This window comes from Rutilus rutilus (assembly GCF_951802725.1).
Source record: "Rutilus rutilus genome assembly, chromosome: 14".
Classification (NCBI taxonomy): domain Eukaryota; kingdom Metazoa; phylum Chordata; class Actinopteri; order Cypriniformes; family Leuciscidae; genus Rutilus; species Rutilus rutilus.
This window is the reverse complement of record NC_140219.1, coordinates 4,684,973-4,697,265: the sequence shown is the minus strand read 5'-3', so window position 1 is coordinate 4,697,265 and position 12,293 is coordinate 4,684,973. Positions and strand designations below refer to the sequence as shown.

Sequence of the window (12,293 nt, the reverse complement as noted above, 5' to 3'; positions counted from 1 at the left end):
AGAGCCGTGTGGAGGACTTTTATCATGGATATGATGCACTTTGATGGACTTTTAAAATATACAGCCATTCACTGCCATTATAAAGCTTTGAAGAGCCAGGACATTTTTTAATACTCCGATTGTATTTGTCTAAAAGAAGAATGTCATATACACCTAGGAGGTAAATCATGGGGTAATTTTCATTTTTGGGTGAACTATCCCTTTAAGATGGCAAACTTTTCACGACTGTTGTAATTAAATATACAAATACATTTGCTTTGACTTTCTTAAGAAGTCTTTCCATCTGAAATGTATATGTTTGTCTCAAAGTATCTGCTATACTCCTGAGATAAAGTATCAAAGGCATATTTAGAGGCCCATTAATTTACTCTGTTGTGTAAATGACAAAAAACATAGAAGAAGTGATATTTGATCCAAAACCATGGTAAGTGGATGGTGGCGATGTTGTTTGACTTCCTGAAAGATTAAAGCAAACTGGTTGCTGTCTTACATTTCAGAGTTTAAGCTTGTAGTTCTAATCCATATTTAGTAAAACTATTTATTGTTTAATTTCCTTAAACAATTGTTGTCTTTTTACAATTGCAGGTCTCCATCACAGAAACATTGAGTCTCAGCACAGCTGGGCATTTTGAAAATGTGTGCACTGCAAGATATTGTTTTAACAGAAGTGAAAGACTAATCTCCTCTTCTTTCTCTTCTCTTTTTTTTATCATGCTCTCCCTGCATTTGCTGCATTCCCAGAGCACACTCAAGGTAAGACCATGATTTTAGATTTAAAGTGGTTTTAAAGTCTCAAGGGCTTCAGATTCTAATTCTTCAAAGGTGTTTTGGAAGAATTAAAATCTGAAGCCCTTGATAATGCATGAGACCAAGTGGAATGATTAAGTTTTGATGAGGAGAGTGAAAGATGATGTTAAGCGTGTGTGTGTGTGTGTGTGTGTGTGTGTGTGTGTGTGTGTGTGTGTGTGTGTGTGTGTGTGTGTGTGTGTGTGTGTGTGTGTGTGTGTGTGTGAGAGAGAGAGAGTTGAATATAGAATAGAACTTTTGGAACACTGGGTTCTGTTTTTGTCCCCTTGAAATGTGTTCTTGCTGATGTCATTCTGCAGTATCCCAGCACACACGCCTACACATCTATCCATTCTCTCACACACATTAACCTTTGCACAGAAATGTACACATATGCATTTACACACAGTCCATCCACAGTCATGCATAAAACATACAACACAGAGGACATCAATTATATTTTTTGTGTGTGAATAATTACGGTAAGTCGCAGTTGTACTGAGCGGGTGGATTATATTCTCTGTGCGAGTTTTGCAGGTTAATGGGTTATAGAGAAAATGGGGTCAAATAGGTATGTCGCAACAGCAGGTCAATAGATTATTACCATATTTTTTGGTTTACTTGTTTGCCTATTCGCTATAGTTTGGCAACACACACACACACACACACACACACACACACACACACACACACACGCACACACACACACACACACACACATAAACAACATTAGTTAACTACTTTAGTTAACATGAACTAAGAATAAACTTCTATAGCATTTATTAATCTTAGTTAATGTTAATTTCAACATTTACTAGTACATTATTAAAATCAAACGTTTTATTTATTGTCATTAGGTAACGCACCGTGAACTAACAATGAATGACTGCATTTTTATTAACTAACATTTAACAAAGACTAAAAAATACTATAACAGATGTATTGCTCATTGTTAGTTCATGTTAGTTATTACATTAACTAATGTTAACAAATGAGACCTTTTTGTAAAGTGTTACCGTATGTTCTTATCTAGATGGTAAATATGTATGGTGTGACTGTGTGTGTGTGATTACAAATGGATTGCGTGAAATCATTCCTAAATCTGAAACTAACTTTATTTGAAAATGAATGAGTACAACACACAATAGACAACAGAATATAGATAGGTATAACACTGCAATACCGTATAAAACATGTTCAGTACAATAGATATTACAGCCTAGATTTATGATGTGCGGTTCTTTTGTGTGTGTGTGTGTGTGTGTGTGTGTGTGTGTTATCAGATCTATCTGCCTCTGTTGAGTGGATTCTCTCCTCTCTTAACATCATACCAGCTGCATTTTCATTTCCTCTGACATAGAGTGTGAGAGGGAGCAATGTGTGTGAGATGAGATGCTTTGTTTCTTTGTTTCACAACTGACTCATAAATGAAAATCTCCACCTGGTGGCAGATCAGTGTAATATTTTACTGTGTGTAAGTTTTTTTTTTGTGCATGCACTAGCTTTTGTATACAAAACGTTTTCACCAGTTAACAGTGTTTGTCAATAAGCGATTAATCTTTCTATTTCAATATGTGTAAGTGTGTCAGAATTGATTTGGTTTAATAGGTGATGACCTATTTACAGCAGCATATATGTGTGTGTGTGTGTGTGTGTGTGTGTGTGTGTGTGTGTGTGTGTGTGATTCATGCATCATCTGTCCTAGTGAAACACCCTCTATTCATTGATGGTTTCTGTGAGGGCGTGTTCCATATATCTGTGAACAAAACCAGGCGAAATATAAATCAATACTCTGACCTCATGAGCGTCTGATGGACATAAATCTGCTTCAGTCACTGCACTCACCAGCAGAGCTGCACAGGGCAACACCTCAACCAATCAAATAGCCAGGAGCATAAAGCAAAGGTGTGCTTATCCAATCAGGTAATGAAAGAGCTGTTGCAGTGTGTGTCAGGAGCCAATCAGAACTCTTGGTTAGTGTGAGCTGCTTGTGAATCGCTCATCACCAGCTGCTTTAGCCTTATTACTTAAAAAGCGTATTTATGGGATTGAAAAGGATTTTCTTCTTTCATGCACGTAATGGCATTTTCCAAAAAGAAAAACACATTTTCTCTCTCTTCTTTTATTTTTGTATTTTTTCCCAAACCCACAAACATTGAAGCACATTGTTGCCGTTTTTTTTTTTTTTTAATTGTATGTGTGTGAAAATAATTACTGTGACACTGGGTGAATATAGTGATAAAGTAAATAAATTTTTTTTTTGATATAGGCGACATACACACAATTTAAAATACATTTTAAGCAGATACACTGAAAAAAATGATTAGTTGAAATTAATTAAAAAAATTATCATAAGTGGTTGCATTCAATTGATTTTATCTACATTTAAACAAATGCATTTAGTAGAACTAAAATTGATTAAGTTCAGCTTAATGCATTTGTTTAAATGTAGATAAAATCAATTGAATGCAACCACTTATGATACATTTTTTTATTAATTTCAACTAATCATTTTTTTCAGTGTATTAGAGTTGGTCAGTTCCGTCAATTTACAGTATATTCTCGGTTTAGAGACTGATATTCTCTATTGAGATATTTCACTCTTGTGTTTTAATCATTTTAATAATGTTGTGGATTATCCCTGAGGTGTTGAGGAGCACTTTTTTTCTATCACACTGTAAAAGGCTGTGGTTGTACAGGATTTGACATAAAAAAAAATGTATAAAGGGGAAGTATATTATTTGATTGTCTACCCTTTTTTTCCAGAATGCTTTTGGATTATGAGGGGAAATGTATGTGCTAGTGTATGGGTTACTGTCTCTTTGACGGGGAGACACTCCCAGCCCTGTCGCATTTCTGTCAGGGCAACTGTGGAAAGCATTTCAGCACAGATTTAGAAAAAAATGATTAAACTCTAGTTGGATTAAAATGTGTGTGTGTGTGTATGTGTGTGTATGTGTTTGATAGCATCTGCTTATTTTGTAGTAACACATGGCAGAATAAATTTTCTTTTGATTAAAAATGTATCAAAACCCTCATAATTTAATCAGAAATGTATTTAAATTAGAATATGTGAAAGAAAGCAATGTAGACAGATAAAAGACAATAAAATAGCAGAAAATGTGTATGACCTGCGGGAGGGATGGATTTAAGAAAATGGATAAAACCTAAAATATAGCTGTGTTTCTAAGCGTTTGTCACAATTTCATCCAGATTGTCTTTCACAGAAGACAGCCAGGGTGTTTCCCGTACAACCACGTAACTCGCTGCTTAACTACTATGCATATTTGAAGAAATCAAGCTAGTCACAACTAGTTTTCTGAATGTCAGTTTGCGTATTTTGCGTAAGATAAGGGTTTATTAAGTCCACATGTCATGCAAATAGGAAAATATGCTTCTAACCACTGGTTGAGACCTGTAGTTTCAACCACTCAACTTTTCAATGCTCTATATAAATGTTCGTTGTAAGTACACTCTCAGAAAAAAAGGTACAAAAGCTGTCACTGGGACAGTACCCTTCAAAAAGGTTCTTTGTACCATTTAGGTACTAATATGTACATGTTTGGTACCAATATGTACCTTTGAGGGACTTAAATGCACTCTTTAGGTACAAAGGTGACAGCTTTTGCCACAGTGACAGCTTTTGTACCTTTTTTTCTGAGAGTGTATGTTTTCAGGAAATACCGACTCGTTGAACTATGCTGATACGACGGAACTTGCGACGCTACTTTTGGGAAACGCACCCTTGGACTGGAGTTTTCCCTCCTTCTAACGGATTTGTCTATGATATTAAGAGACAGCAGATCTCTTTCTAAGACCTTGTGGTCTAGTCGTATTTGGGACGTCAGTACTATGTTTAGGAAAGATTAGAATCTTCTTTAAGTCACTCTCATCATCAGTCAAGAGGAGAGCATCACATTGCAACATCTCCTAAACCAAGTATATACTACACAAGTATGTGTGTTCTCTTCTGTTGAAACATCTACACAAGAACTAGTACATTTTATACAGCCTATACACATCTTTTCGTCCAAGTGATTCAGGATATTCAACAAAAACAAATGTAGGATTAGAAAACTAACGTTGCTTCATAAGCAGAACAAGTTATTACATTTTGATGAAGGATTACACAGACATGCTTTTGGACATTTGCTTAGGAAAAATGTACACCAAGGAATAATCCACATCAAGACCAGGAACGTAAATTGGGTTGATTTTGATTCCATGCTGCAGTTTATGCATCTACTGGAATTTCAGAGCAAATAAGGTGCTGGTTTGATGTTTATTTTTATATAACAAACGTCAGGTGTTGCAGCACTATAATCTGCTGAATGTTTAATGCGCTGTGGGGTGTGTTTGCAGCGTTTCTTGGCTCACAGCAGAAGTGTGTTTGTGGGGGAGGTGACAGAAGTCAGCAGGACTGTGTCTATCTGCTGCTGTAGCAACACATCACCCCTGCATGAGCTGACCCGCTCTCCAGAACGTGTGTGTGTGTGTGAGAGAGAGAGAGAGAGAAAGGCAGGGAGACTCCTTATAATTTCCTCATCCATTCTGTCATATTAATGGCTCCCTTTTGAAATTAATATTCATAAGATAGTGATGATTCATAGCTTATTTGATCAATTGTCCTTAGTAAAGTCTGCCTCACTCTCATTTAATGCAGAGAGTGGTCTCAGAAAAAGCCCCCTCCTGCTGTAATGCTGTTTCCGTGGCAACAGGCGAACGGGTCCTTCTGTTGCCTCACAACGTCACCCCTCCCCCTTTTCCTCTCTCTCTCTTTCTCAGGCACATACATACATATATAATGTATGTGCCTATATAACCATACCTGCCTTTTTCTCTAAAACAAATGCTGTTTTGTCAGATAAATATGATGGTTTTACACAACAAGGTCTCTCTCTGTTTTTTTTTTTTATTCATCAGATTACAATTCATCATGCATAGACATAAACGACCCCTCCCTCTCTCTCTCTCTCTCTCTCTCTCTCTCTCTCTCTCTCTCTCTCTCTCTCTCTCTCTCTCTATATATATATATATATATATATATATATCATCAAGGGTGGGGCCGTGGTTATGTGTGTGTGTGTGTGTGTGTGTGTGTGTGTGTGTGTGTGTGTGTGTGTGTGTGTGTGTGTGTGTGTGTGTGTGTGTGTGTGTGTGTGTGTGTGTGTGTGTGTGTGTGATATGTATATATATATATATATATATATCACACACACACACTCACACTCACTGCCCCACCCTTGATGATATCACACATGCTATCCAACCACCCCCTCTGGTGTTCACAATGCTTACACACATCCTCAGGCATGTTCTTTATGTCATGCATGTGTACACACACGCACACACACACACACACACACACACACACACACACACACACACACACACACACACACACACACACACACACACACACACACACACACACACACACAAAGGTCAAATTCAGCCTCTAGCTTATGGATGTGCCATAGTAAAACCAAATTCTTTATTATACTGTGTACTTGCAGTAATAGTGCTTCATTTCAATAATGTTTCCACACGTGTAAGTTTCACACTTGCTCTTCCTTTTTAATGAACACTGTTGAGAATCAATCCCAGGCTCATTCTAGTGCAAATTAAACAGCAGTTATTGAACCTGTTAACCCAGTACACCTATATTTTGTGTTGCCTGAACCGTGTTTAGGAATATTTACTATAAGAAATAAGTACTCTAAGCTTTCCTGTGTTTAGTTTAATCGTCATCATCATCATCAAGCTTTTTTTATTTATTATCCTCCTCATTCACAGTTCCACAATAATTATACAAAATGTTTTATATTACAGTAATGGAAAAGATGTAGGCTGAATCCTTCGTTTATTTCACCTTAAGACAACAATTTTATACACGACTGAATATTACACCTTTCATAAATTAATAAAATTTTACAGGCATTTCATATGCAATTTTTTCATTTTGGTTATATCACCGTATTTTTTTTTTTTTGCAGCTTTCACTACAAACAGACTTATTCCATTTTTATGGTGGACACCGTTTATTTTCTATTATTTTCAGGACTTGATAATTAATAAAAGTGAATTTAGTTCTGAGAATCCTGCAACATTTAGGGGAAGGTTCCACTGTTTATTTTGCCCTATAAAAAGACTTGCTATTTCACTTCAGCTAGTGTGATGTGCCTTCATATTTGTGTTACCAATGCAGGAGATTATGATTATTAATATTTGAAATTGTTTTTAGGAAATATATATAGGGCATAGTAGGCTGCCAGCAGAACCTAATCCCTGGATTACACAGAATTTGAACGTAAAATCCATCTCTATTTGTGTCTCTCTATCTCTCCCTCTCTCTCGCTCACACACATCTTCAGGAAACATGCAGTGAAATATTCAGCAAGGATGCTGCATCAGTGAGAAGATCCACATAGATAGCGTGCCCCACTTTTATATTATCTGTCTCTTTCGTTCATTCATGTAGACTAGAGTAACAAAGGAATTAGAGAAGATTAGTTGTGTGTGAACTATAGAGATGATTCCACAATATATAAGATTATATGTGTGTGTGTTTGCATAATGGAGGTAACAGAGAAGGAGCACATAAGAGAAAATAAACGTTTGAGATTGAGGTGGAGAGAAGGGGTGCATTTGGTGTAGGATTTCATTTAAAACAATTTTCACATAGAAATTGCTAGTAAATTTCACGAAATAATTGCAAAGACACGGGAAGTAACACATTGAATAAAACATGAAATTTTAATTCAGAAAGACTCGTAGACTTTGTTTTATTTACAACTTCAAAAAAGCAGCTTTTAAAAATATTTTTAAATTCATGATGAGGCTCCGACACAAATGCTGTGGTTTTTATTCGTAGTAGTAATAAACCTTACTGTAATGCAAAATTTTAGGTCACTTTCATTGTGTGAATGTCATTGTGAATTCTGTGAAATCTTGTGCAGTATGCAGACACTTGCTTTGCTATTTTGTAATTATATGCAACAAAAAAAAAAAATAATAATAATATTCAGTATCCAAATAATGTTTAACTGCACCATAAAAACGAAGATTTTGCCCTGCACTATTACAATGTTTTTGAAATTTTGTTTTGTTCTTTAATGAATACAGTATCTACACAACTAGTTTGACAGACTCCATCCTCCATGCTGCAGTAGTTTTAAGAATGACACAGTGATGAAGAGGATTTGAATTGCGGTTAGTTAATAGCAGCCTGTTAAGTTAATAACTTAAAGCTGAAGTGTATATTTTTATGTGTGGTGACAGTATCACATATTTACATATTTCTGAATATTTTTATATATTTCTCAATGTCAATTTTTTTTTTTTTTTTGGAATCTGACAGTAAGAGCTAACCTTTATTATAATAATAAATATATATACTTACTAGTTACAAAAATAAATAACCTACCTTATTTACTGCATAAGCAGGTGCTGTTTAATTACACAGTGGCATCAGTCCTGATTTCTCTGCCATGCATACAAATTCAGAAAATTAGTTTTCCTGTTGTATTCATTATAGTGTTGAAATTGTAGCAAATATGATTAATTATGCTGTATTTATAAGAGATGAGATGTTTGACAGTTGTGTGTTCGTACTCTTAGTTATCCAGCTTATGTTTAATCAAAGTGTTACAGAATACCAGAAGTTTAAGAAATGCAGGGGAAAAAATTAGGCTATCTTTAAAATTGAGTATAGCCTTCTGTCAAAGTTTTAGCCAAAAACCTATTTGGAAGAAAGTGTCCGCTTTGGATAGTACTTTAAGTATTTTCTCAAGTGACATCTTTTCACAAATGACTTACAACACTTTTGTCAAAGTTAATCATATTTTTAAATCACAATGTCCTGACTATGTTAGGCTCTAGAACACAGATGTTAAATCAGATGTAACAACCCTGAAGCCTGTGACCTGACATTAAACTGTGGCTGTTTTTATAGTTTTCCATTTAAGTGTTCTTTTTTATTGACTGACCATGTTCAGCAATGTTATAAATGTGTTGCTTTAGAGTGTTTTGTTATTAAAATGCCTTTATTAAATTCAACTCACATTTATTTGTATATGGCTTTTCACAATACACATTGTTTCAAAGCAGCTTTACAGAAAATGCATGAGTCCACATTACAATTTAGAGTGATCTGTTATCAGAGGTAACGTATGCATTAAGTTATGCATTTCAGAAATGTACATATAATCACACAGTTAGCAAAAAAATAAAAAAAAATAATAATAATTGAAACATTGTAATAATTTAAGGCAGAAACAATGAGCTCGTTGAAGTAATGAATACATGTTTGTTAACAAATGATTGACACATATAAAATTGTTGTAGTTAAAATATATGAAAAATTTGTGGGTTGCAATTTTCTATAACAATAAAATACTTTTTTTTGCTGGGAAAGAGAAGAGGTTGGAGGTCTACATTCAAAAGAGAACCAAGTAATTTTGTCTCCATAATATAAAATAAATAAGAGATCTTTTTTCAAGTACTTTAAGAGAAAGAGATAAGAGAAAGTATTTTGTTTCAGAAGTACTGGTGTAAAGCACAAATGCCCTAGATTAATACTTAATACATACTTGCAAATACTCAAGTGTTTCACACTCATGTAGCTTTTACACATTATATCTCAGTGCACTGCAGTTAATCTGGAGGCCACAATGTGTCACTCTTGCTCTACCAGCTGTGTTTAAGAAAGGAGTGTCTCTCCTCCTCCTCCTCGTCATCACCAGCCCCCCCTCTCTCTCCTTGCTCTCCCTGTTTCTCTCTCCCTCTCTTTCATATATCTCTTGTTGTTTTAAACCTCTTCACTATAGAACGTCGGGTTCAGTTGTCAAAAAAACATCTAGCAGTTTGTGGAATATCTTATGCGCTTGTGGACCAGTAGCTTGGAGGATTTTTGATGGATGCAGAACTTGGATTTACTGTCACTGTGGGTTTGTCCTGATGATAGAAAAGGGAGGTTTGGCCGATTCCTTTTGTCTGTCGTTGACCGAGACGGATCCTTTACTCAATTGGAATTAAACGTTATTTGGTCATTTTTTTATGGATTTTTTTGGGGATTGTTGTGGAGAATAAATAAGCAAATATGTTTATATCTACACAGGGTCATTTCATATTGTGCTTTTCATTTGCTTTGACCTGTCATCTCTTGGAGACTGTAACCGGACAGATCTCATACAGTGTGTCAGAGGAGGTGAAACGGGGAACCACAGTCGGTAATATAGCTAAAGACATTAACCTTTCAGTAAATGATCTGCAATCAAGGGGCTTCCGTATCGTGTCAGCCTCAAAAAAGCAATATTTTAGTGTGAATATTGAGACGGGCGCTTTGCAGGTGAGCGAAAGGATTGATCGCGAGGAGCTTTGCGCAGGCGCAGTCTCATGCTCCGTTAACCTGGAAGCCGTGGTGAACAGTCCATTGCAACTCTACCGGGTAAGAATAAACATTCTCGATATTAATGACAACTCTCCAGTGTTTCCTATTAGCTCCGTAGTGATTAATGTTAGTGAAAGCACCGCGCCCGATGTGCGCTTTCCACTGGAGAGCGCGTATGACGCAGACATTGGAGTGAATTCAGTTAAAAACTATAAGCTTACAGCTAATGATTATTTTACTTTAGATGTACAAACTCATAGTGATAAAACGATCTCCGCTGAATTAGTGCTTCAGAAGGCTTTAGACAGAGAGAAGACTCCGCGCCTCGAGTTCACAGTGACTGCGGTTGATGGCGGATCGCCTGCCAGAACAGGAACCCTAATGATCGAGGTTAATGTGTTAGATATCAATGATCACGCTCCAGTTTTCAGTAAGCCATTATATAAAGTCTCCATAGCCGAGCACGCGCCAATTGGCACCACAGTTACCAGACTACAAGCTCGAGATCTAGATGAAGGGTTGAATGCGGAGATAGTTTACTCCTTTATTAGTCGAACACCCCAACATATTCTGGAAAAGTTTGATATTGACGCGAAAAATGGAGATGTTAAAATTAAAGGTGATATTGATTATGAGGAGAACACCGCTTTTGAGATCAGAGTTCAAGCTACTGATAAAGGTCCAGTGACCATGTCAGGCCACACAAAGCTTTTAATAGAGGTTCTTGACATTAACGATAACCCCCCAGATGTGACTGTAACATCACTTCTTACCCCGGTGGAGGAAAACGCAGGGAAGGGAACTGTAGTTGCCTTAATGACCGTATCAGATCCAGACTCGGGGAAAAACGGTGCAGTGCGCGTTCGCCTTTTAGGCTCTAGAACATTTAAATTACAGTCGTCCTTTCAGAACTACTATTCGATAGTTTTAGATGCCGTTCTAGATCGGGAAAACGTAACAGAGTACAACATCACAGTCATTGCTGAAGACGAAGGGTCACCGCCAATGTCCAGAGCTAAAGTAATACAAGTGCAGGTGTCTGATGTGAATGACAATGCGCCTCGCTTTCCAAATTCTGTAGTGTATGCATACCTCCGTGAAAACAGCAAAGTGGGCTCCATTATATCCACAATAACGGCCTCTGATGCGGATATCATGGACAATGCGCAATTAACATACTCTTTACTGCAAAGCTCTGTGAATGGTACACCTGTATCAGCGCTCCTCAGAGTCAATTCAGTGACAGGAGAGATCGAGAGCATGCAGTCGTTTAACTATGAGGAGATCAAAACATTTCAGTTTAAAGTTCAGGCCACAGACTCTGGTGTTCCTCCCCTCAGCAGTAACGTGACTGTAAACGTTTTTATCCTGGATGAGAATGACAACAGTCCCGGGATTCTCGCGCCCTATTCCGAGCTCGGTTCCGTTAACACTGAGAACATTCCCTATTCTGCTGAAGCGGGCTACTTTGTGGCCAAGATCAGGGCTGTAGATGCAGATTCTGGTTACAATGCGCTGCTGTCTTTCCACATCTCTGAACCCAAAGGAAACAATCTGTTCCGAATCGGAACCAGCAGCGGGGAGATCAGGACTAAGAGGAGAATGAGTGACAATGACCTGAAAACTCACCCGTTGGTCATTTTGGTTTGTGATAACGGAGAGCCTTCACTGTCAGCGACTGTGTCTATTGATGTTGTAGTTGTTGAAAGCGCGGGTGACGTCAAGACTCCATTCAGACATGCGCCGATAAAGGAGGAGAGTTTCTCGGATTTAAATCTGTATTTGCTGATCGCCATTGTGTGTGTGTCCGTCATCTTTTTACTGAGCCTCATCAGTTTGATAGCTGTAAAATGCCACAGGACAGACGGCAGTTTGGGCAGGTACAGCGCCCCGATGATCACCACACACCCTGACGGGAGCTGGTCTTACTCCAAAGCTACTCAGCAGTATGACGTGTGTTTTAGCTCGGACACACTGAAGAGTGACGTAGTGGTTTTCCCTGCGCAATTTCCGCCTGCAGATGCAGAACTGATCAGTATTAATGGAGGAGACACTTTTACCAGAACACAAACACTCCCTAATAAAGAGAAGGTAAGAAATAAAAGGTTTTTTTTTT

At 37.2% G+C, this 12,293-nt stretch overlaps 1 protein-coding gene across 2 annotated transcripts in view; it reads left to right on the top strand.

Annotated features, from left to right (window-relative positions):
• LOC311303875 (protocadherin alpha-C2-like) overlaps positions 1-12,293 on the top strand; it is a 118,585-nt gene that overhangs the window by 26,854 nt on the left and 79,438 nt on the right. Inside the window, exon 1 of one of the 2 annotated variants that reach the window (XM_084430606.1) lies at positions 9,463-12,268. The exons of the other annotated variant lie outside the window; for it this stretch is intronic. Within the exon in view, the coding sequence (XP_084286732.1) occupies positions 9,887-12,268 (2,382 nt within the window). The 5' untranslated portion in view covers positions 9,463-9,886. Of the gene's footprint in view, positions 1-9,462; positions 12,269-12,293 lie in introns of those variants that run through there. 2 annotated transcript variants of the gene reach the window in all.